This window comes from Rousettus aegyptiacus, unplaced genomic scaffold (assembly GCF_014176215.1).
Source record: "Rousettus aegyptiacus isolate mRouAeg1 unplaced genomic scaffold, mRouAeg1.p scaffold_m13_p_8, whole genome shotgun sequence".
Classification (NCBI taxonomy): Eukaryota; Metazoa; Chordata; class Mammalia; order Chiroptera; family Pteropodidae; genus Rousettus; species Rousettus aegyptiacus.
The window spans coordinates 83,653,656-83,678,727 of record NW_023416311.1 but is presented as its reverse complement, the minus strand read 5'-3'; the positions used below and the strand labels follow the sequence as shown (position 1 = coordinate 83,678,727).

Sequence of the window (25,072 nt, the reverse complement as noted above, 5' to 3'; positions counted from 1 at the left end):
AGTCCAATAGTTCTCCCATGTGAACAACATTGAAATTTTGGTTTTCTCTCATTGAAACTGTTTTATTTCATGATGGATGGGAGAAATGGGAAAAAAGGAGAACAAAATAATTTCTTTTTTTTTTTAGTATAATTATAGTATAAATGTGGTTTAAATCTAATAGGTAAAAATATCCAGTAGAAACTTATCTCAGGGTATGCTAAAACATCATTTCTCTCAGCATTCTCCTTATTTTTGTGAAAATGTTTTGACTCTGTAAAAATGGCAGTTGTTGAGTGGGAATAACATAAAACAAACATGACAACACAAAAAACCTTCAAAGAACAAACTAAAGTTCTCCAGAAATACAACTGACACTATTTTAATTTTAATTTTTTTTCAATTATAGTTGGCATTCAATATTAATAAACATCCTTCTCTATACCTCTCAACATTAATCTACATATAGATATATGTATACTGTTACATAAATGGACCGTACCACTTTTAATAAGCCAACGTCATAGACTTTTTAAAATAGACTTTATTATTTAGAGCAGTTTTAGGTTCCCAGCAAAATTAAGTAGAAAGTAGAGAAATTTCCCACTTACCTATTTCCCCAACAGAGGCACAGCCTCCCCCGCTATCAGTATCCTCTCACACTACAGTGGGACACTTGTTTCCATTGATGTACCTGCACTGACACAGCATACTTACCCAAAGTCCAGAATTCACATTAGGTTCACTCTCGGCGTAGTACATTCTACAGTTTGCGCAAACATACAATGTATCCACCGTTATAGTACCGCACACTGCAGTTTCATTTTCCTAAAATGCCTGAGCTCCACCTAGTCGCCCCTCACTCCTCGACCCTCGGCAACCACAGATTCTTTTCCTGTCAAGTTTTCTTCATCTAAAGATTTCATCTTTGTCGTGTTTAATGACTAAATTGTACTGTATTTTGTATATGTATATTCAATAATTTACTCACCTAGGACATTGTTGATAAACGGAAGTTACTTAGTTTTTTGTTTTGTTTTGCTTATATTTTTCACGGTCAGAAACAGTTGAGCAGTAAACCCACTGGATATACTTTCCCCCAAACATTCGTGACTATCCCCTAAGGAGCTCCCCACGCAGATGAGAAATGGCTGGGCCAAACGGTGTACACGTTTTACATTTTGAGGCACAGTGCCAAAATCTCTTGAACAGTTACAAGTGCTAATAGTTCGTGAGATTGCCTGTCTCCCTAGAGCCTTCCCAGCACTGAGTTTTATCTGTCTTGGTAAAATTTTAGCGTTTATTTTTTAAAGCCCATACTAACCCTCTGTCTTCTTCTACTGTTGATCCCAACCTGAAAGAACTGCAGAACGGCTTCGTGCAGTAATGTTACCTGCTGGCTGAAAGACCCTCAGGTGAAAGGAGAGTACTTCCTCAATGTGTCCACCAGAATCTGGAACGGGACTTTCGCAGCAGTAAGTACCAGCTATATTTATCAGCTTTATCAATAGCAAAAGGAATTATAAAGCTCCGTTGTCAAGAATTTCAAAGCCTTTGACGAAATCAGTATTCTGGTCAATGTCAGTATAATAATGGGCCCAAATAAACGAGAGCAATTTTACCCTGGAAAGCAGTGCGCTTCCACTCCTTTCCAAAGCTTGCTGAATCTGGCTGTGCCTCAGAATCACCTGGGGTCCTTGTCATGCATCTGATTCCTAGAGTCCGTACCAACCTACTACATCAGAATCTCTGGGAATGGTGTCAAGATCCCCTCTTCTGCCCTTGGGGTACAAGGCCCAAGTGCTTTGCCTCTCTTCCCATGCTCTTGACATTTCTGACTTCGTCTCTTTCTCCACGCCCAAAGCCAAATGCACATGACTGTCTCCTTCTCTGAACTCCCAACTCCTTGTCTGATTGATCTCAAACCACCAAGTAGATGAATCTATCTAACATAAGGATTGATCTTCCCAAATTAGAGCCAGGAAATCACTCTGCTCTCCTGTTTGACCCCTTCTCTGGCACACACGATTTTTTTTTAAAAGTCATTTCAATCTCTTGAAAAGTTTGAAGAAAGTGTCAAAACAGTGTTGGTGTTTCTCCATTTGGCAAGTACAACAGTAGTGATATCTGCTTTCAGCAGAGATTTTGGTAGCCAGAATTTCAGTCTGGAATGAAAAATATTAGGACAGACAGGGCTCCTTACATCTGCCTGCACAGTACCAACACTGGCTCTGATTGAGGCAGCAAAAGAGAAATCAGTCTGAAACCTCCCGGGGGTCTTGTGGCTCTTTCTTGGGTTTGTTTTTGTTTGTTTGTTTGTTGTTGTTATTGTTTTAAAAGTATAAATCAGTCTTCAAGGTACTTACCAACCAGACAATGCTCCCTCTTTTCTAACCATCTCATGATCTCTCCAACAAACCCTGTGCCCTGCTATGGAGTTTTGTATAAGACTAGAGAACTAAGCTCCTTCCAGACTTGTTCCTGGAACCAAAATGTGAGGCACTGATTTTTCTTGCTTTCTTTTGTTTTGTTTTCTCATTAGTTGCATTTGCTTTCTAGCCTTCAGGGCACCTAAATCCTATAAGATGCAAAGCCTGCCCTGAGTTAGACCATCATCTCAGCTGCTGGGACGTTCAGTGCTCAGTTTCACCAACTAGTTTTTGGCTCCTTAGATTCAAGGAGCAAATATTTTCATAACAAGCTTTGCCAGCTGGGAAGGAAAGCTGACTGTTGTAAATCAAAATGCAATCATGCTGACTTTGTAAAAAGCATTGAGTTTTTCTTGAGTTTGCTTAAAGCTACATCATTTTAATTGTAAGACTTTTCAAAGTACCTTTCCAAAGGTTTTCAGAAGTAGCAATTTCACTTCTGGGAACAAAATTCTGAAGAAGTGTAATACTTATGCTTTTTCAACATAGTTAAGATGGCTAAGCTGAGAAAGCAACCATAAGAGTTATTGTAGTATATCAAGTCCTGCACATCTTCCTCCTAAGTGAAAGGTCAAACCTTTATCCACACCTTGTTTTCAGCTATTTCAACAGCAAAGTGGACATTCTCAGACCACCTAGCAGATTCAGTCTAAAATATGTATCTCATTTCCTATATTAGAACAAATTGTTTTTCTGCCTTTCACCCTCTCTCTAATGCTGTGGAAATCAACTTAACATTTCAAGTAATTTCATCATGAAGTGATTTCTTGGGCCTCTAAACTGATGACATTGTTGGCTGCCATTTGTAAGGAAAAGCCTTGCCGAATGCTAGTTACTTCACTCTCAGATATGCATGGCATACCTATCATAGGTTGTTAACCCTACCTGTGCAAAGGACCTGACTTGGGAGGGCAGATATATCAGTTGTAAGGAAATTCTTTCATCTTTAGTCTACAGCAACTATGAAGCCAGCACTCACTTAACTGATAGTTTGGGTTTTTTTGTTTTGTTTTGTTTTCTTTTCTTTTAATATAAACCATTATCAATACTCTTAATGTTCCCTCAATAATATATGTTTAAGAGATCAGGGATCAGGGTTAATTTCTGATGCAATGTTCCATATTGAGAAAATTAAGAGGAGTAATCAGAGAATGAGCAAATGGGAAGGAAATAAATGGCTCACTTTTTGGATATGCATTCTCTTTTTCTGGCTCCGAGATATAGTTTAGCAAATTACCTCATGGAGTACATTGAATCATGGGCCCTTGTAACCAGAAAAACTGAGTCCTAGTAGCCAGAACATGTGAAGGCAGTTCTCAAATTTGGGTTTGTATTCTATTCTATTTCAAAGTAAGCATCAAACTCAATATTTGCATTATAGAGAAAAGAATATACACATCAATAGCACATCTATTTAAAAATAGATTATTTTTCTACAATATATCCAGAAATGCATATAGTTATTTTGTATTAGGTTACTAGAAACATCAGCATAAAATATATGTCCTTTCCATCTGACTTCCCCAAATCCAGTATTTTTTAAAATAGAAATGCTTAGATAAGGAAATCTGAAATTATTATTCATGTTATATAGCATGACAAATTGTTCAGGGTGTCTGCTGCTGACACGCATGGCCGAATTCAAGCGCACTTTTAAACAGAACTATTTTACATATGTGTAAAAATACATATATTTTTCATGCACAAAAAAATTCTCTTCCCGTTTTAATCTGAGCTTCCATCCATTATGTGACTTATTCAGGTAAATATATAAAATTCCAGTTTGTAATTGTCCCTCATGGCTCAAACTTAATTAAGTTTTTAAAAATCTGAACTAGGGTCTTTCCTAATTAAAAACTTCATTTCTAAACCTTTGTTTTTCAACCATGTTCTCACATTAGAATCATCTAGACAGATAGTTTAAACTGCTGATGTGTGAACTCCACCTAGACCCCTCCCCCAGAGATTTCGTTTACTTTGCTATGGCAGGGCCCAGTCATCCACACATTTGAAATCCCCTGAGTACTTGTCATGTGTGGTCCTATCACATACCACTGATTTCAGCACACAGCTCCTTAAGTCTTCAGAGTTGGTATTTGCTCTGTCACCTTCAAGGAAATTAATAAATAATAATCATGCTGAGTTTTTTGGATTAACTTCTGCTAGGACAAAATATATTCTTTATTCTTATGTTCTAGTCAACTTTCCAAAGCGTACAGCTGACGGCCTCTGCAGAAGTCAACACCTACAACCCTCAGATATATGTGATCGAAGAAAACACCGTCACGGTGAGCACATCACATCCCTCTCCCCGCCGGCAGCAGAGTCTACGACAGACGGTCCATTTCTTAAACTTAGAATAGTGGTACCTCTCACCTACATGTATGCAGAAGTATCTTACTGAAACTCTAAAAACTTGATGTTTATTACGTTGAGCTTTTGGCCAAGGGTGTTTGCTAGTCAAAAAGTTCAGTGATACACTTGATGGACTTGCTCCCTCCTCCATGCCCCCAGCCCATGCTGGCAAAGCTGCATCAGAAGTGATGATCCAATGAGAAGCAGAACACAAGGGGCTCCATCTTGCTTGTGGCTCCCTTCTTCAGCCTACACCACACCACCAGTTCTTCCTGCCTCCTCGTGCTTACACAAAACTGTCCAGATCTTAGGCCATAAAGCCTAAGCCATGCTTATTTGAATCACATACTGTATTTTACAGTATTTTTTAAAGACTAGTGCTGAAATATGCTTAATAAAGAAGACATTTAGTATTCCTGATAGCTAGACACTGACACTATATGAAGTGTCCATTCATTAGGTCTAACAGTCTAGAAAACTATAAATGCTCCCTTTGATTAAAAAAAGATTTTGCAAAAGAATGTAATTTCAGAGAAAACAAAGGCTCACTTGTTCCTAAAGCTGGCGCAGGACAACTTTTCTTTTGCACTGAAGCTCTTAGAATACGCCATATTTAGATATAGTGGGATTTCCTTGCCCAACTAATCTGCGGGCAGAGCCCTGAGCATTTTCCTCTCAAAGCTTTTGTTAGAAATTGGAAAGCAGTTCAAGACTCTTCTCCCACAGCCAGCTTAGCAGTTGGCCTCGGTCTACTGTTGCAGCCTATGAACTTGGTTGAAAATTCAATGGCCTTGTGAACTCTGGACCTCTCCCAATGCCTGAGTAGAGCTCACGGCGCTGTTGGCCACTCTCGTCCCGAGAAAAATGATTCCACACAATAGAGGATGCTTTTCTGCTTCTGGCTTAGACCCTCTGCAAAGGCCCACACCCTCTCTTCCGAGGCTGGGGTGTGGAAAATCAGAAATAGAGCCAAAGGAAATGTGGTCTTCAAATTCAGAGTGCTATGTATGAACTTAGCCTTGCAGAAAAGTACTATAGGTATTGTAAAAGTCCATTTTAGAAAAATGTAGTGTTCCGACAATGCCCGAACCTCTTCTGAAGTTTTTGTTTCTTCAGAAAGCAGTAGTCAATATATTAATTGAAAATTCCAATTAACAATTTTAATGGACCTTTAGGAAATTTCTCTTTTTCTGGTTTTCTCTGAGCAATACTCATAAATATCAGGCCAACTACTACTCTATGGTGTCTATGAAAATATTTTTGGAATCCAAATAAAAATTAAGTAATTTTTTGAATAATATTTGGAATCCAAATAATAAATTGCCATATCCCTACAGGTAAATAAGTGATTCTTAAATTTATTTGAATCCCAGGCCCATTTAAAAATCTGATACAAAAATGTCATATTCATGGATCCTTATGGATCCATGGACCCCAGATGAGGAAGTTCTGGAGTGGAGAGAAGTAGAGCTGTGTCCGCCATTCATCAGCGAACTATATGAATTTATGCTTTATTCCTAAGCTTATAAAGCCTTATTTTAGCCCTTGAAGACAGAAATGAGAAGATATATGGTCACCAAAAGGCCGTATTCGAGTTTAGCGAACTCACAATTCTATGATGAAAAGCAGCTCACCTGCCCCTGTCATTCAGTGTTAAATCAAGTAGGTAATTAGGTTTGATCCCCTTGTTTTGCTCTGAAATGTAGCTCTTTTATATACTCTGTGGAGGAAATGGTCGTGATCCTTTCTACGACACACATACACACAAACGGTTTTACTGTTAAAACTCCTAGGGCCCATTCCATTACAAAGTCACAAACCTGCCAGGAAGTGGACATAAAGAATCATAGGCAGCCCCAAGGGCAATTTTATTGCTAAAAAAGTCCATTTGAGCCCTAGGACTTTTTAGCAATACATATCAGGTAATCTTGACTGGAAGTTAAAAGAAATCAACATTTTAGGATCCCAGGACAAAGTCGATGTTGCTCAATCACAAGGGATTTGGCTTGTTAATTTGTTTGACCTTTGCATCCCCTCCCCAACCCTGGGTTCTAAATGCTTTCACTTGACAATGAAATTGTATGCAAGAAATTAAAATTGCTATTTCATAAATAATGCATCCGAGATTGTCAGAGACAACATATCTGCTAAATCCTGATGCAGTTAAAGGGAGGAAACTAGAAAACTTACATTCTTGCCTGTACTCTGCAGGAACGTTTTCTAGAAATTGTACTGCACAGTGTTTAATTGAGAAACACAATCATGCGCAAGTCACATCACCTTTCTAGGTCATACTTTATAAAATTAGAATCGACTAGACCATCTCACTTTCTTTGGGTGCTAAATTGGTTAACTCAATTGTTGTATATATACATTTACAGATTCCCATTACGATAATGAAACCCCATGAGAAAGCCGAAGTACCAACCGGAGTTATAGTAGGAAGTGTAATTGCTGGAATCCTTTTGCTATTAGCTCTGGTTGCAATTTTATGGAAGGTAAGAAACATTTCATATTTAAAAATTAGAGTTTCCTAAAGACCTCTGTCTTAAATTTCCTGATCAAACGACAACCTTAAGTTTTATCGTAAGAGAAAAGGCAATGCAAGTTGATTAGCAAATTCTCACTCACGTCCTTGAAAACAATCAGTAAGGCTTTTATCTCTTTGGTCTTGGTCACTATCCTTCCTCCCCCGCCCCCCACCCCCCACCTCCAAACCTTCCTTTCTTCCAGACCCCAGAATGTTTTATTCAGTTGCAAATAAGTAGACCCTGAAAAACCAAACTTTATGCAGTTCAGTACAACTATCTGGGTATTAATTTCCTCACCAAAGGGCAGACACTGGGTCAGTTCCGGGGTCTGCAAATTCCCCTCTCCAGAGCCCCAGGGATTCCAGGTGCTTTAGGGAAAGTGGGCAGCAAGGAGCGGGGTGGGGTGGAGAGGGGGCCCGCAGTCCAAGGCCCCATACAAGGTAAGCCTTAGATAGTAACATTTTTACATCATCGTTTTACAGCTTGGCTTCTTCAAAAGAAAATATGAAAAAATGACCAAAAATCCAGATGACATGGACGAGACCACAGAACTCAACAGCTGAACCACCAGAGCTCTCACTGCAGTGGAACTAGGCGGCATCGCAGCCAGGGTTTGCTATTTGCATGAACGGATTTTTTTTAAAGCCCAGTGTTTTATAATGTATATAGGTAAATTAGCCTGATATTTTAAGAAAACTGCAGGTCGGTTTGGAAATAAGAAATTGGGGTGGGGTGGGGGGATGTAAAAGACTTATTTTATATGGAAAAAGTGATCTTTATGCTGGCTGGTCCAGAGTTTACATTATAACGTACATTATGTCAGAAAGGTGAAATGCTTCCAAACATGAGATGTCTTAAAGAAAAATAAAACCTTTTTCATTTTTTGAGGGGGAGGGGAAACTCAATCATGCAAAATAATTGTTTTTAAACAGCAATCAACAATAGTGGAAGAACTTGGTATAGAGACATAATTAATTTGAATATTGATGCTGATAGTGAAAAAAAAAAAAACACACACACAGGTCTTCAACTCATGCTGCTCAGCCAAAACTACCACAGAGGATATCTTATGTGACCGTTTTGTCTATCGACTAGGTAAAATTTGCTGTTGTCGGCCCACAGCTGCCTCCTCAGAGTCCCTTTCTTGCTATGATGTACTTATCAAAACCTGCCTGAATAACTGGTGGGAACCTAGAGTATGCCTCCTGCAGAGAAAAATCTCCATTTAAGTTGGGGGCGGGGGGGAGTAATTTAGAGGCCAAAGCACAAAATTTTGCTTAAAATCTTTTAATGACATTTACAGTAAAATCCTGTCAGTTGGCGGGCCAGCCTGTGCCAGCGGAAGCAGCAGGAGCTCTCCTTTCTCCTCGAGGATGCACAGCTGGCTGACTTGACTGGTTGGCTGGCAGGGATCTAGTGAATTTTTGAAAGATGAGTAACTTCTTTGGCATCCTTTGTCCTTCTACACCGAACCACACTCCTGCCTCCTGTTGCCCCCATCTTCTAGAAGCCTGCCAAAGCCTGCTTCCTCTCCAGTAGTCCAGAGTTACCCACATTCCTTTACCCCGTCTCAAAATCTCCCTTTCCCTCAGGGTGGCTGCTCTTCACCAGGTGTGAGATGAAAGCCATCTGTTTAACTTACACACTTGTGTGAATTACTGTATAACCCCCTTAACTTCAGGAAACTATTTCATTTATTGCTAAACGAATAAGAAAAACACGCCTGGTTGAATTTCTAATTGTTGGCATTTCAGGCAGTGTAAACAAGGTAAAGTAAAAGGTCATCTCAGGAATTTACAAGAAGGTACAAAGAGCCACTGGGAACCACCGAATTAGCAGGTGCATCTCTGTGCTTTTCCGGACTTAAAACTTCCAGAAAGACTTTAAATTGGGCAAGTTTGCTCACAAGGTAGATTCTTAGGTCCCAATTCTGAGTCTTATTTGGCTGGATGGGAATAAGGCCCAGTAATGGTTATTTTAACAAGCATCTAGTTATTAACATGGGAATGGACCACTGTGAAGAACACTCCCCATTTCTCCTTTTGCACTTTCTTTTCTCTTTCTTAGCCCACACATTCTTGAGGAGGTGGGACCCAGGAGAAAGGGCACAGGCAAAAGCAGTGGGGACTATGCTACATTAGAAACTGCAGACCTAAAGCTTCAGACAAGTCACTCCGCCTCTATATACTTCAGTGTCCTCATTATTCAATGGGAAGACTGGGTAGGAGCTCAGCAGTGATGCTTTTAGCTTTAAAAGTCTAAGATCTGGATTTCTTATAATACGAATAGACAATCCTCCAAGAATTTGACTTTGAAAAAGAAGTCAGAGGAACACAGGTATTTGCCATGTGCATCCGGCCCTGACTGCCCTCCTGGCCTGGCCCCTGTGATGGGAGTCCAGATCAATGTACACAGTTTAATGATTGATTTTGTATTTGACAAAATGAAGAAGGGGGGAGGAGGAATTAGCTATAAAATGTCAGGGAGTTATAGTAAAAACGGCATGGTATTTTTCTAGTTAGATGTATTGGAGCCCAATTCTTAGAACGGCTGCGTGGATTCAAATGCTTTAATTTCAATAAAAATTTTATTTAAAGTGGGGAGGAGAAACTAGTCATCAAGTTGAGAAAGAATACTTAATAAACCATGTAACTGCTGTGTGCGTGTGTGTGTGTGTGTATACACGCACATAAACGCACATATATGTACTAGTTCTTCACTGTATATACAAAGAATTATAGCACGTCAGCCTTTTATTTTATTCAGCCACTAAAGTGAGGCCACATACACACAGAGAGCTGGAGGGCTTGGGCAAGCTCGGCTTAGGAAATCTATCTTGACGGCACTGTCTCCATGAAGTAGTTGGATTACTAAAAACTAAAAAATTAGCCACTTCTCTCTGTACCATTCTGACACTAAGGTGGAATTTCACAACTTTGGCACTACTGACATTTGGAGCCAGGTAATTCTTTCTTGTGGGGGATGTCCTGTGCATTGTTGGATGCTTAATAGCACCCCTGGCCTCTACCTACCAGATGCCAAGAGCCCCTCTCCCCCTATTGTCATGACAATCAAAAATGTCTTCTCAGAGGCAAAATCATCCCATTGAGAACCACTGCACTAAGAGCACATGGCCTAAATAGGCAACTTCTGTTATCAGACTGATGGTTCGAGGCAAAGGCTCTGTTTCTCAATAGAGGAGTATTTCTTAAGCACTTTTAAGCAACGGAGAGTATACTTCCAAGAAATTAAAGAAAAAAATCAGCACTGTTTGAAAATAAGTTATGTAGTCCTATTCAGCTATACTTTTGCTTTGAAATCAGGTAGAGTGTGAGGCATACAAGACGCCATCCTAAGGTTCCCATTTCATAAATGGTATCTAGACAAGATGTATAGAATGAGAAAAAAAACAGAGCTGCTTCATGCATGGCTGCCACACAGGATTTGTATAGTATCCGAGTAAAATAGTTTGTGAAGAAACTGCATTGAGATTTGAAATTGTACAATGCTCATTTTAGCAGCAGAATGAAAGCTTCTAACTGGAAATTCTTTCCAGCTGGTAATATTTTTATAAAACAGCAGAAGTTCTCTATTAACTGTGAAGAGTATAGAAAACCAAGTTATCATAATCACACAAGTGATTACACTAAAAATTATTACAAAAGGGATAATTTTATAGTATATTTATATATTCTGATATATGGCTATAACTTAATGCAGGAAAATCACATAAATTTAGACATTATTCAACAGAAAGCAAGATTCCTCAACTTGAGCTCCCTGGTCCATCTTTAATATTTCAATTTGCACATAGAAAATAACTGTATACACAACATTTTAGGACTATGCCCTTCAGGTACAGTAACAATACCCGTTTTAATTATTTTGAAAGACTAAATATCTAGAGGTAAAAGGTAAACGCAAGGGTAAAGTCTGAAATAAATAAAAATGGAAACTACTTCTTTGAACCTTAAAGAATGAAAATGTAGCCATTATGTAAATATGCAAAGATGGTTTCATATGTATCTGATTTATTTTGGCAAATAAAGTTAAACTATAAATGTATATATTGCACAACTGTTAGAATTGTATATTTTTCAAGACAAATTGTCTTGGATATTTTCTTCATATACAATGTATAAATTTTTGTTAAGATGTAATAAGTATATTGTTTTTAAAGTTTTTGTCTTTTCTCCCCACCAAAAAATGAAAATGAATGTATGCATGTTTGTACACTGAGTTGCACAATTCATTTCTAAGAAACAAAAAGCAAATCAGAGTAATTAACGTGAATTACATAACAGCTTTTCTCACATAATTGCAAACCACTCTGCATACCACCAGACTGAATATCTTAAAATATTTTTGAAAATAAGGCTATTTACTTTTGACTTAGAACATTACAGCTTATTTCTCTTACACACTCATTGTGCTTCATAACACATTCAGAACATACCATAAGGAAAGAGAGGATGTATCTCCAATCTGACTTTACTAGCAGTGGCAAGGATGTTTTGCAGGAACCTTAAACTGCCCTCAAAGTTTAGGAACTAGTTGTGAAGCCTTGCTCCTCACACTGTGGTCCACAGATGACCTTGCTGCATCACCTGGAGCCTCTCCCAAAACGCAGATCTCAGGTGCCACCCGCAACTAGTGAATTCAAATGGAAATTTAAAAATGACATTCCCCAGGTAATTCATATTACATTAAAGTTTGAGAAGTACTATTCTAAAGCACAACTTATCTTTTGAAATAAACGTGTGCTTGGAATACGGGAGAGGAAAAAAAGTCAGGCAAACTGCTGCAACCTGCCGAAATAACCATCAGCAGAGGTGTGTGTGTGTATGTGTGTTTAATTGTAGTAGCAAGCTGAAGGGCTTAAATATTTTTATTATAAATATTAAATATGCTAAAATTAATGTGCTGAAATTATAAAAGAAGATACATACCAGGCTCACAGATGAGCTATCACTGCATAGGGCACATTAAGATGCGAAGGTTGGGTGGTATGCGCTGCCTTTACACTGAGGCACGCCCGTCTCCCATTTCCCTATCAGCTGATCTCTCACACGCCTTCCGCAACTCTGCCCATCTCAGTTCCGGTAAACCAAGTCCCAAGGGCAGCTTCCCGCACAACCCATCAATCAGTAGTGTGTTTGGCATGATCATACATTAACATACAATTGTAGAGAAAAAGAACACTTGGTTAAGCAGTGCTGCTAAAGACCTATATTAAAGATACAAATTTGTACCAAGTTGGAAAATAATTTTATATTTACTCATTTAAAAAATAATTCCTTTTACTTATTCTACATCACCTTTTAAAAACTACAAACAGCATTTTAAAAACTCCTCCTTCATTCTATCATAACTCTTTAATATTTTAAACATACCCATTAAAGAACAAAACTAACCTTATTCAAAATCAGGGACTAATTTTCATCTGAGAACCACCCTAACCTAACTTACTTAAAAAAAAAAATCACTATTAACTAAACCAAACTTTTTGGTTCGGTGCAAAATAAGTTAACAGACTAAAAAGCTAAAAACGCAGGTTGCTCTTACTATAGCCCCAGCTCTACTGCCCTCTTCTGGGTAAGCTATCTAACTACATCACACAAATCATTACCACATTAGTTATATACCATCTGTCATCAAAGTTATTACAGTATTACTGAATATATTCCCTACGCTACACATCACTGATTTATTTTATAACTGGAAGTTTTCGCCTCTTAATTCTCTTGTCCATTGATCTTTCTTAACATACTCAATGCTTAGTAACTATGTAAGATGTCATTGGATGGGAGGAGGGAAGGAAGTGGAGGAGAAAAGTTGCAACTACCCACTCATTTAGCCAGATACGTTTGTGCACCTATAAACAGCACTATAACTACATGTCACAGGAGTATAATTTGGGGCACAATACTTAACATCAGTAGCACTTCTGAGCATTTTTAAGTGCATGTGCTGGAGATAAACTAATAGATGCAGTACATCACGTACCAGTAAGCGCCACAACTAAATATAAAACAGAGCAAGAAAACAGGATTCCAGTTTTAAATAGAGACGGCTGAGGAGGTAACATTTAATTAGGGGCTGAAATAAAGGGAGGAAGCAGATTATGGGAATGTCTGGAGGAAGAGCATCCTAGACCAAGGAACAGGTAAAGGCCCTACGGCCGAAGAAGCTTTCCACATACCAACCACAGCAAAGCGGCGAGCCTAGAGCAAGAGAGGCGGTAAGGAGCAGGACTATGAGGTTCTAGGGTGTGATTAGCCATCGGAAGGTTCTGAGCAGGATGATGAAATGACTCAAGTAGGAGATGGAAGAGTGGTGGCAGGGGCAGGTGTCAGCAGGTCACAGCAATAGTCCAAGAGAAATGGAGTGGGAGCTTGGACAACAGATGTAGCAGTGGAATTAGGGACAAGTGACTTAATTCAAAAGATATCCAGAAATCTGTTTTCTAATTCTCCAATAGCTTCTTTCAGGGACCTGAGATGGAGACTCAAACTACTGGCTTCATAATCACTATTTTGCACAACATACTGAAAACATACTATGACTCTAAACATCATATCCAAAGGACAAATATATCTGCAAAATCACAAAATGCTTCACTCATCATCTGCTGTTACTTTCAAAAAAGATAAAATTCTCATTTTTCTACCTATTGAAATAGACTTCCACTATAATTTGAATGTCCTGCTTCTTGAGTGAATTTATCTATCATACAAAGCCACAGTTCCAAAGTGATTTTAAAGCCTTACAGGCAATCTCCTTAAAGGCCCATTTTTTTTTAAGATACCCTCCTAATTACTTGAAAAGCCCCGTTACGGACAGAAAATCTGTGTCAGAGTGATGCTAACCCCTTAATATCTCGACCACCAATTAACTCCGCCACTTCTAAGAAAGTGAAGATCAATTAAGACCACATTTAAGTCCAATGCAATGCACTACAAACGTTCAGGGCCATTCTATCCCAGTTTTGGCATAGCTCAGATTAACTCCTTAACTTGTACAGTGGAGAGTCAAAAGCACAACAGTCTGTGTTCCAGACTTAGAATAAAGCCTACTCCATAAACACATTATTCTTTAAAATCATGTTTTAAAAAATGTGTGTTTTTTTAAGATAATTACCATCAATAAAGATCCTCTAAAAAAATATTGAGTGGGAAAATCCTGAAACACAAATACACCTCATATTAACATAAATGACATAATAAACATTAACATGGGTACAATTTCTCAGAATATCTACAGTGGGCCAGTAAATCCATAATGTGATTCCAGCCCTGGGAAAAGGCTAAACTTTGGTGAAAGGGAGAAGGAAGCATTGAATTCAGAGAGGATAAGGCTGAGACCAGACAGGCAACCCCCTTTTCGGTAAAGGAGTGATAGGATCCTTCTGGCCTTGCGCATTTACCGGTTCCTAATCTGGTGAGTCTCTACTTAGGTCCCAAACAAAAACAGGATGCAGACTCTTCTTCATACTGTGTAAGGTGCGGATGAGGACAACCAGGGATGTGCCCCGCATAGACCAGGTGTTCACTGTTTGTTGATGTAATAAATATTACCAAAAAAATCAACCTAAGTGTCTAAGAGTACTCTGTTCCCAATACGCATAATGCAAATTTTGTGATGTCAATTGTCCAAAATTATATCAATATTAAGAACCATATGGAACTTGTATACTCAGTTCTACCAAGATAGTATTTAGGCTGACCAAGCAAAAATTGGACCTTGTTTTGTATAAAGAATTTGCAGACAACTTGTTTTTTACTGACTTTGCTAATGATAATGTTACCTAAGCAATTAAAAAGAAAAGTATCTGAAAATACTTTAATGAATAACCATATGATTTTCCTTTTTAATTGATTGTGGGTCAAATTTTAAATATCGACTAACATTGTAACACAAATCAAACTTGTTGCTAGTCAGTTTGCCTGGTTTTACAACGATTTTATGCTGATCCATATATTGATACAATATTAATAACTGATAAAATACAATAAGTATAATGAAATACATGTCTTAGGTATTATCACTAAATTTAAAAAAAAAAACAGAAAAAATACTTTTAAACTTTTTTGTTTATTTGGCTTTTAAATATATAAATTCTAAAAATACATTGTATCAAGGCTGTTTGATAATGACGCATTGTACATTCCAGTTCTGCCAACATTCCCATAATGCTTCCCTGATAACATCGACAGGACTAGGTGTGTGGGTGGGGCCAGGGGGACAAGGTCAGAGACAAAGTCAGTGAGGAGGCGCCACATCTCAGGGAGCCGAGTTACAATCAGACTTAGTCATAGAATAACATGTCTACTACCGACATCTTTGCTCACATTTACATTATTCTTCCACTTATTTCCCCTAAAATCTTTCCCCTACATCTAATTCCAGTGTAAGACCTCATCCTAAACACGCATTTATTTTTTATTTTGCTTTTTCCCCTCCTTTTTGTCCCACTGATGTAACATGAGAGATTACGTTTCAGTGAACTATCTTAACTTCTGGAGAAAAATTAAAATTTTAGCACTATAAAAACATAAGTGATTTAATCACTGGTTGCCCAAAAGCATTCTTTGTTTCTTTTCCAACATGATGATGATTCTTCATACATTTCCTAAAAACAGAATCATAACAGGTATTCAAAATTAATTATTTTAATAAATGTAAATATATTTGAATAATGAAGGCAAATGAATATCACAACTATTTAAATCTGCTCCTCTTTTAACAATCAAATAAACATTTACGTAAGGCAGTGAGAGCAGAAAGATGAATAAATATGTTCCCTGCACCTAAAGACTCCCAATCCAGTAGGACAAACAACAGACGAGAAGCCTTAACGAGAAGGTGCAATCACAGAACAGAATAAACGATGAATCCCATTTTGGACAAACACAGGCGCTAGCCTGGGCAAGGTCATGCAGGCACGATGGAAGGTCTTTAGTTGTAAACATTTTTAAACATTTTCTTCTTTCCAAGCATACCTACTACTTCAACATTTCTAAATATGCATTTCCAAAGGCAGAAGGGATATTTTCATTAGCTGTGAAAGTTGTGACCGCCTGGAGAAGTTCTCAGACAGGTGTGCTGCACTCTGGTGACAAGTGCTCTGTAAGTCTGTGGCCTCCCTACCTGCCCACCCTTGCCTCTATCACAGATGACCTCAAAGCACAGGCTGACACTGGAACCAGACTAGAATTGAAATAATTTCTGGAAGGGAATGGAATAAGAACATATTACTTTCTCTTCTCACTCTCCAGTCAGTTCTATTTCTGTAGGAATAGGAATCTAAATTCAATAGTTCTCTGAACACCTACAACTCCACCCCCGCCTTCTTAAGATGGAAGAGTACACAGAAAGCCTCACTCGTGCTCAAAACATAAAATGGAGAGTACACCACCCAGGCCTCTAACTCACTCTGCAGCGCTCTCCGACTTCTCCCCCTTCAGTCTACCAAAATTGCGGCAGCATTGTTCATAGCAAGCAATCAGATATCTGAGCTCATTTACATATCCTGTCCTCTGATCTCAAAGTTTCCGCTCATAACAACAGGCTTCAGTTTTTAGTCAAAAAATATGGTCATTAAATTTCACAGGCCTTGCTTCGGAGTCCAATTTGCTTATCTCTATCACTGACCGAGGCTCCTAGAAATTCTAGCACTGGCCTTCTGGTCCTCCACTCTGCCCTATGGAGCAGTTCATTCATTCCTCGGCTTTGCTACCAGCATCAATGCTAGGGGCAATTCTATACTCAAGTGTCATTATACGTTTGAGAGTACAGCCCAGTCCCATTGTCGATGTTACTACACCAGGGGAGAAATTAGGGAGTTGGGCCTTTCCACCTCTTCAGAATGCTCTATTTAACCTGAGAATTGTTTGCTCTTATTGATGGGTTTGATGTATTGACAAAAAAACAAGGTAGAATTTCCTATTTATGTTTTTAAATTCACTCACTATATATTTTCTCCGAGGAAGCAATACCCCACCATTTTCTTTTCCTAAAAGGAAGGAGATCTAGGAAAAGGTTCTTTAGCTTTGAACAATCTTTTAGCCATTGCCTAAAAGCCATGCACTATTCCCACTTTCCAAAGGAAAAACTCTCTCTCTCATTCAAGGGAATTCCAATCCAAGGGAAGTTGCCTCATCTATGAACCACTGGAACAGTCCAAGCTAGGAATTCTAATTGTTACCACTTGAGGCCTACTTCATGCCATGTATTCTTTGGGGCATCTATTTTTCATGCTTAACAAACCCTGGAAAAAATATATTACATAAACACCCTCTTTCACACATAGAAAAAACAAAATTCTATCAAGTCAGAGAAGACCCATGAATACAAACTCTTACACTTATCCTTTAAAAATTCCTCAGAAAAATCATACCCAAAAGCAAAATTATGTACTTTCTTACCTTTTTCCATATGGGCACCTTGGCTTTTAAATTATCAATGGCATAGCTCACAGCTTCGAGAGATGCAGCCCTGTGGGCTGAGGACACAGCAATGATAATGCTTGCTTCTGACACTGGAACTAAGCTGTAATAAAATGAAGGGGAAAAGCTACCATCTTCTCTTAGTTAAAGAATCTAGTACACATGAAAAAAAACTCCAGTGAAGCACTCTTAAACCTAACATTCAGTTCTGTTTTATCTAAACACCTAGTTTAGTTACAGAACAGAATTCATCTCAGCTGCATTCAGCAAGGGGGATGCGAGGGTGTGGCTAACTAGTTAGCATCTATCCATTCACTAAACTTGTTAGATGGTACCAGGAAGAAAAGGACCTTTCACTGATTCAACAAACATCTGATTCAAATGAACAAGGCACAGTGCCAGGTAATGCCTAGAGAAACAAAGTTACTAAATGACAAATATAATACAGAATTTCAAATATTAAATAGTAATAAATGTTAAACAATAAAATTGATAACATTAATTATTAATAAAATTAGTCATTAGTAACAAAATAATAACTAATAAATTAGGACAGATGTAGGTACAATTGCTGGGTTCTTTTTAGAGCCTAAAGCTCCACTCTTCTTAGAGGTACAAAAAGGCCAACTAATTTAATAACCTTCAAAGACATTTACATTAAAAAAATTTCTTAACAGACTATCATATAAACAGAGTTTAGACAACAAAGCTATTCTTAAAAGGCCTCGAGGCCTTTAGCACATGTTAGCACAAGCTCTTCAGTGCAGGGCCCAGAAGCCTCTGGCACATCTGGACTCTGTTACAGCATTAGGCTCTCCCCAAATAGTACAACATAATAAGCAGCCTTCAAGGCGCTTGGGGAGGTATCTCCATTGTCTCCCAGAATAGGCAAACCCCCTCTCCCCTAATACAGGACTCCTATGAAAGACTTCAGAATCAGGATTAGTACCAAGGCAGAGAACAATTATGCTTAACTTTTAAACTAATAAAGGAAATCATACCCAAGTCTGTGGAACACTGCTATGTGCTTGACTGGCCATTTCTGCCTAATGTCACCATATATTTTTCTGACCTCATTTTCTGCCATTGGTAAATATGCTTCATATTCTAAGCTAACGACTTTTTTCCCTTCAAAGTTGTTTCTTGTTGTCCCTAAAAAAAAAAAAAAAAAAAAAAAAAGGAAGCAATTAAGATAAGTCTTCTCCTTAGAATAGAAATTGCACATTAATTCAATAAAAAAGGATTATTTTTGAAGAGACAAGTAGCATACTAATTCAACTAAAAATTACTTTGAAATTTTCTAAAAATTAAAACCTGATTAAAAAAATAAAAGATAATTATCATGAAGAAAATAAAATGGCAATTATTAAGCTAAAGAAAATGCTCATATGACAAACCAGGATATATTCCTTTCCTAACAGCACCTGACACTTCAAAGGAAAACATTATGTTCCCAGGAGTATTAAGTTATTACCAGCACCGTTTTCCCCTCAGTATTTGGAAAAATACAGAAACCTCTCTAATAATGTCTTTTATTCTACTTTTTTTTTTAAAATGCCTTTAATATATGTTAATCTGAAGGTTACTAAAACAGAACAAAGGCTAAAAATATTTCTACCCACCACCGTGGGTTACCGCTCAGAGTTTTAATAACCTCTATTAACACTGAACACGTTGTCAAGTACATTCGATAGATGCTGGGAAAATTACAACTCACCTACAAACAGAGATATTGCACCACAGAGCGGAGAAGTCACCAACTGTGAGACTTCATCTACAGAAAGTTTCTTAGCAGTAAATTTTATTATATCTTTAGATTTCTCTTCAACTTCATTCATATCTTTCCTAGAAATAAGATATTAATAAACCTTAACATTGTACTAGATAGAGGCTGTGCTTTGATTCATATTTTTCCTACTTTAAAAGTGTTAATCATGATTTGATATGAATGATAAAAATAAGCAAGTGTAAATGTTTAGCAAAACCCAATATATTCATAAATATCCCTAATGAATTAAGAATGATACTGAAAGGAATTTACCATTTATATGATCACTTAAAATATAATCTATCTCATATGACAATTTATTCCAGATCTGGAATTGCTACTCTGATCTCCCATCATAGTATGAATCTGATATTGACATCATCCACACAAACATCGCCTCTAACACTATACTACCAAGCACAGCACCTAGAACTGCCTTTTCCTTTATACACAAAGGAGCAAGGGCGAGCAGAAGTGATGGTAACTCCACAGACATTGGGTTCATTTCACACGACAGGGCACAATCCGGTAGATGACTGAGGAAATGAAAGGAATGAAGTGCACACCTATTCACCAGATGTTGTACCAAACCTTTGCCATGCATTTCTCATTTATTCATCAAGCACTTACTACATATTCACTAAGTGCCAAAGACTAAACTCACATACTAGATATAAAAGAAGGAACAAAAGACTTGTCGTCTGCACTTAGGGTGCTTATACTGGAATGAGAGGAACAAAGCAATAGGAATTACAAGTAAGGGTAGGTTATGGAAATAAATGGGGCTCTGAGACAGAGCATGGGGGCCGGGGTAGGAGCTACTGAAGAGGATCATGGAAGGCTTCTCTCAAGAGGTAATAGGTAGAGGTGAGACCTGAAAGATGAGAAGGCAGCCCTGTAAAGAAATAGGAACTGATCCCCAGAGACAGAGGGAATGGGAAACGCAAAGGCTCTGAGACAAGAGAGAACATGGCACACTCCAGAAACTACAGGGAGGCCAAGAGCCCAGAGAGCAAAGTAGAAAAGAGACCAGCTGAGGCTGGGCTGATAGGTCAGACCTTGCACGCCATGAGGCGTCTGGATATAATCATAAATCCTGTGAGGTTTCATCCACATTGAACTTCTATGAACTTCAAACCATACCAAGTTCCCATGACTGGATTCTATAAGGTCATAGATTTTAAAACTACATGTCATAAACCCTGTCAAACACACTCAAATACTCAATACTGTTGAACAAACTTCCTAATCTTTCCAAAAAACAGCTATAATTTTCTCTATCTCCCTCAGTCCCTCCCTCCCTCGCTCTCTCTCTCTCTCACTCACACACACACACACACCCTTTAATGGCAGCCCATCGTTTTCTGAACTCCTAACTCTGAAAAATAGCTTTTCTAAAATAATCATAGTGATAAGGTGGCCACGGTTTCTAAATAAAATTGAGATACATATTTAACTAGGAATTTCTCTATTATTTGCAAATTGTAGAAGAAGATTCAATCTCTATGGACATGCTGGACAATTTGCCTTGCAATATTTAATCTTCACTTTTTGGGGCACTGCCTTGCAGAAGAGCACAGTAAAAAAATCTTGGCTTGTTCCTCTAATGAAACCAAGGATGTACCATTCAGTATATTTACTCTTGGTTCTGGAAAAAAATCTTATCAAATTAAGAAAGTTTTCTTTCATTCCTAACTTACCAAGATTTTAAAATTAGGCACAACTGTTAATTTCTATATTATTTTTCTTCAGTGTACAATAAATTAAGCTTCATTCTGTCTCTCCAGACTATACTAAGAAATGTTATACATCATCCCGCTCAGATATGGACCACATTGTTTGGAAAAATGGAGCGATGACAAGGGTTCTAGAGCCACCTGCAACACAGCTATAATAATAAAGCTTTTTTATATATACCTGGAAAATGGTAAGTTTTCTTTTTAGGCAGTCACCTTTTTATTTTCTAGCTATTCAACCTTTCTACATTTCTCTATGCCCAGGAGAGCTATTATCCAGTATTAGGAAACATATTTGTGAAAAGTATAGAAAAAGTCTAATCATTCGAGTTCAAATGTTGGCTCTGCCATTTATTAGCTACATGATCATAGGCAAGTTTTGTAACTTCTCTGAATTTCAGTTTTCCTTCCTTAAAAATAGGGATATTAATGCTCTAGTATCCAGCGCAGTGCCTGACACGTAATAAAATCTCAATAAACCATGTTACATGAATAGGATATTTCAAATTGATATTAAATTTCTTAAAACAGAATTCATGCAGAGATGAGAGGCATTTATAAGTCTGTCTGCACCAATAAAGAACCGCTGCTTTAATAAAGAGCTGCTGCAGACAGACTTAGAAAGAATCTACAGCAAATCATATACAAGTTATCATCTGTGTGTTCCTCCTCCACAAGATGGGTTAAGAAAAACATTTCTCACATACTCAAGTGGCTCAAAAACACTACCCTCCACTAATGGGGGGGATAATGGCAATTTCATCTCCTGACTGAAGCAGGAGGAGCTGATCTCCAAGCTCGACATACTCTTGACGAACAGCAAGTATCACCTGATTTCTGATATCAGCCAATCTGAAAGGGAAAAAGTATAATGAAAAGTATCAATGCTGTGTTAGACCTCAAATTTCTTAAGCTACTATTAAAACTAATACATAAGTATTACTTTATGAAGCATCACCTGCAAAGCTGCTACTTAAAGTAACTCATATTCTGCAGAGAAAGGACATATCCACTGAAGGTCATACTTATTCACCACGAAGAACACAGTAAACTGCTAACAACTCTTTATTGGATAGTGTATATCTTGGAAAATTAAACAAACAAACCAAAAAAAGAAAAAAAATACTAGACTGAAGACAACATTCAAATCAAGTCCAAAAAAAAAAAAAATTTCCTAATCCCAGGAGCCTCTGTCCTTAGTATACTAAGTATATCTCGAAAGCGCCCCACAAGACCAGGTGTCTCCCAGCAGGTAAGAGATCAAGTATAAAATGGAACAGAAGCCCCATCATGTGTCATTGATTATCAGAGCACTTTAATTTTTTTAAAAAAATGTGAAATCAAGAAGGACCAGTTTTCCTCTCGAACATATACTGTGGAGTATCTTTTACTCCACAGTATATGCTAAACATCTATGTGGACTATACGATTCCTGAAACACATTAGGATTTCCAAGTTAAACATCTATGTGGACTATACGATTCCTGAAACACCTTCTAATAACCCACTTTTATACTTTACTCCAAAAAGAACTTGAGGCAGGAACAACAGCAGTAAAATTACTGATTTTTCAATATGAGAAAAAAAATCAAACATTGCACAAATTCAAAGAGCACCTAAGGTTTATGTCTCATTTTTTTTCTAATCTTATAAACTTCTATTTCGAGTTCTCTAAAGAAGCAATGGGATATAAAAGTTTAAAGCACACATTTTTAACAATTTCACTTAATGTTATAAAAACGCAGAATCTCTATTTTCAGTATTTTATAAATTACAAAAGCAAATATAATCATGTCCCTTGGAAGGATCCCAGATCACTGTGCTTTTCAGTAAAACATGTTTAACCTTCCCTAAGGAACTGTTCACTTTAAATACTAGAATTCACATTTTCAGTTCCAGAAAAATAGAACTATGGACCCTTTTTGATGTTAAGCAAAGAAATCAAAATGCACTTTTTTACTTTTATCCTTTATTCACATACTTTTTTTAAATATTAGGAAGTGTCAATCATATGATTTCTAAAAATTTTTAATTACCCAGGGTGTCGTGTTTCTATCTCATTCCACAGCTGCAGTGATTTTATTTCTCGTGGCACAGAAATGGTCTCTGAACGGATTCCTGCTATCTCGGCGCTTTTTGCAAAATACAACACTTCAACCTGAAAGGAGAAAAATGCTTTTAACAACAAGTCATAGTCCTTTTCTGACTGTCTACGCTGTTTTGTTTTCCAAAGGCAGTACTTTAATCAAAGACAAATTTTATAAGTTAGAGACAAATCACCACAGAAATTTCAGTATATCTGCAATTTCAATTTTCGAGAAATATTCATGTTTTAATTACAATTCAGACTAAGTTTCTGGATGCTTCTTAGTTTTACAAATGTAAGTGTGCCACAACTAAAATCCTTACATTTTCTTAGAAACCATGAAGTTGGTCTTTAACTGACATAAATTACAGCACCTTTTATAAACACTTAAACAGTGAACAAATGTCTGAGTAAAGATATGAATTACACAAATAAATGACCGAAAAGTTAAAAACAGGTTTTTCACGGTTGTCATATGACCTTCAAATCTAATGTACAATACACTGACAAGGAGTAAGTTATGTAATGGAAAAAAAAAAATCCACCTAACATTTGTAAAAGCAGGTGAGTCTGAAATACAGGATAAACCGGCATTCCCTAAAACAAATCTATGCAGTTGGCCTGGTATCTATCTAAGGGATCCGACCAAGTAAGATAACCCGCCTGACACTAAGTGCAAATTATTCTCTACAAAATAACCAGAAGTTGCGAATAATCAAGGTTTTGTAAATGCACAGATGAAGCAAAAGTCACAAGAATTCTTAATTAAATTGAATCAGAGAACCAGGGGCAAAGGTCGAGACGGTGCCGGTTCTGGACGTCGTCACCAGAAAACTAAGTTCAGAGAGCGGATCTAACCTCGGCTGGGGCTGCGGGAGCAAAGCGGTCCCAGAAATAAGACGCGGGTCAAACCGAGGGTAGAGGGAAGACGGGTCCGGCTGCGTTTGAAGGCAGGTATGGGCGTGGGGCAGAAATGTCCGGGAAGGTTGCCCACCCTTACCTGGCAGCGAATCACCATTGCGCCCGAGCTCGCAGCTCCTGGACCCCGGCCGCAGAGGCGGAGACACCAGGTTAACCAAGTGCGCAGGCGCAACCTGATGGCTCCTTCCGCCCGCACGGGGCATGCGCAGAACCAGCTCCACCTCACCCCACTGGGTTCCACCTGCCCGTGACTCCGCGAAAAGCTGAGTTTTCACTGGTAAGTGGATTGTGGCGGCCAGCGTGACATAAAAGTGTCAGTAAATGGAAACAAGGCTGGCCATGGTTGCCAGTTTCCTTAGACGAGACGGGGGAGGTGTAGGAAAGCAGACGCCGGACTCTCCTGGACACTTGTTACCTGAGTTATGGAAATGGGCTTTTCCCCTCGCTCACCTTTAGGCTTCTCTGTAACACTTTACCCCGCCGTCTGGTATATGATTACTGTTCCTTAAACCGAGCGTTCGAACTGTATCATATTTACACGTTTCCTGGTTACTGGCTGCTCAGTAATTTGTCTGCATACTATCCATTCAACGTTTCCAAATTTTTACCAAGATGTTTTAAATCATGTGCGTAGTTATGTGGGTATAAACTAAGCGCCCCTTCCCTTGGAGCTCATAGTCCTAGATGACAGTCATAAGCCATCAATGGTAACTGAGTGTGCCAAATGTCATGCAAGGGATCTATGTTACTTTTCATGGGGGTAGAGGAGGAAGTAGCTGGTCACCTGAAAAGTGTGCTCTAAGAAGTCTTCACTGAGGA

At 38.1% G+C, this 25,072-nt stretch overlaps 2 protein-coding genes and 1 long non-coding RNA gene across 7 annotated transcripts in view; 2 read left to right on the top strand and 1 right to left on the bottom strand.

Moving 5' to 3' along the window:
* Positions 1 to 11,359, top strand: part of ITGA2 (integrin subunit alpha 2) — an 82,869-nt gene extending 71,510 nt beyond the window's left edge. The window contains exons 27-30 of the mRNA XM_016142367.2: positions 1,341 to 1,454; positions 4,607 to 4,696; positions 7,145 to 7,261; positions 7,777 to 11,359. Coding sequence (XP_015997853.2) covers positions 1,341 to 1,454; positions 4,607 to 4,696; positions 7,145 to 7,261; positions 7,777 to 7,857 — 402 coding nt within the window. The 3' untranslated portion in view covers positions 7,858 to 11,359. The remainder of the gene's footprint in view (positions 1 to 1,340; positions 1,455 to 4,606; positions 4,697 to 7,144; positions 7,262 to 7,776) is intronic.
* Positions 11,360 to 15,369: 4,010 nt separating this feature from the next.
* MOCS2 (molybdenum cofactor synthesis 2) lies at positions 15,370 to 24,425 on the bottom strand. Of its 4 annotated transcripts, none has more exons than XM_016142368.2 (6): positions 24,333 to 24,425; positions 23,283 to 23,404; positions 19,460 to 19,587; positions 18,744 to 18,894; positions 17,722 to 17,845; positions 15,370 to 15,926 (listed from the first exon to the last, which is right to left on the bottom strand). In XM_016142368.2, exons 1-6 carry the CDS (start codon positions 24,348 to 24,350, stop codon positions 15,858 to 15,860), a joined length of 612 nt encoding a protein of 203 aa, XP_015997854.2. In that variant the 5' UTR covers positions 24,351 to 24,425; the 3' UTR covers positions 15,370 to 15,857. The 4 variants fall into 4 exon arrangements, with proteins under 4 accessions (XP_015997854.2, XP_015997856.1, XP_015997858.1 ...); XM_016142370.2 differs by lacking the exon at positions 24,333 to 24,425 and adding an exon at positions 21,954 to 22,098; XM_016142372.2 differs by lacking the exon at positions 24,333 to 24,425 and adding an exon at positions 22,077 to 22,098 and having other exon boundaries at positions 23,283 to 23,396.
* LOC107509662 overlaps positions 24,185 to 25,072 on the top strand; it is a 34,386-nt gene continuing 33,498 nt past the window's right edge. For both annotated transcript variants that reach the window (XR_001596606.2, XR_001596605.2), the window contains exon 1: positions 24,185 to 24,530. This is a non-coding gene — a long non-coding RNA (uncharacterized LOC107509662). The remainder of the gene's footprint in view (positions 24,531 to 25,072) is intronic.

Excerpts from the sequence above, each read along its gene's own strand:
- MOCS2 (XM_016142368.2), bottom strand. Across the intron at positions 18,895-19,459 it reads TGCAATATCTCTGTTTGTAG|GGACAACAAGAAACAACTTT; the intron begins GTGAGTTGTAAT and ends TTTTTTTTTTAG. Across the intron at positions 15,927-17,721 it reads AGGTGCCCATATGGAAAAAG|GAAATGTATGAAGAATCATC; the intron begins GTAAGAAAGTAC and ends TTCTGTTTTTAG.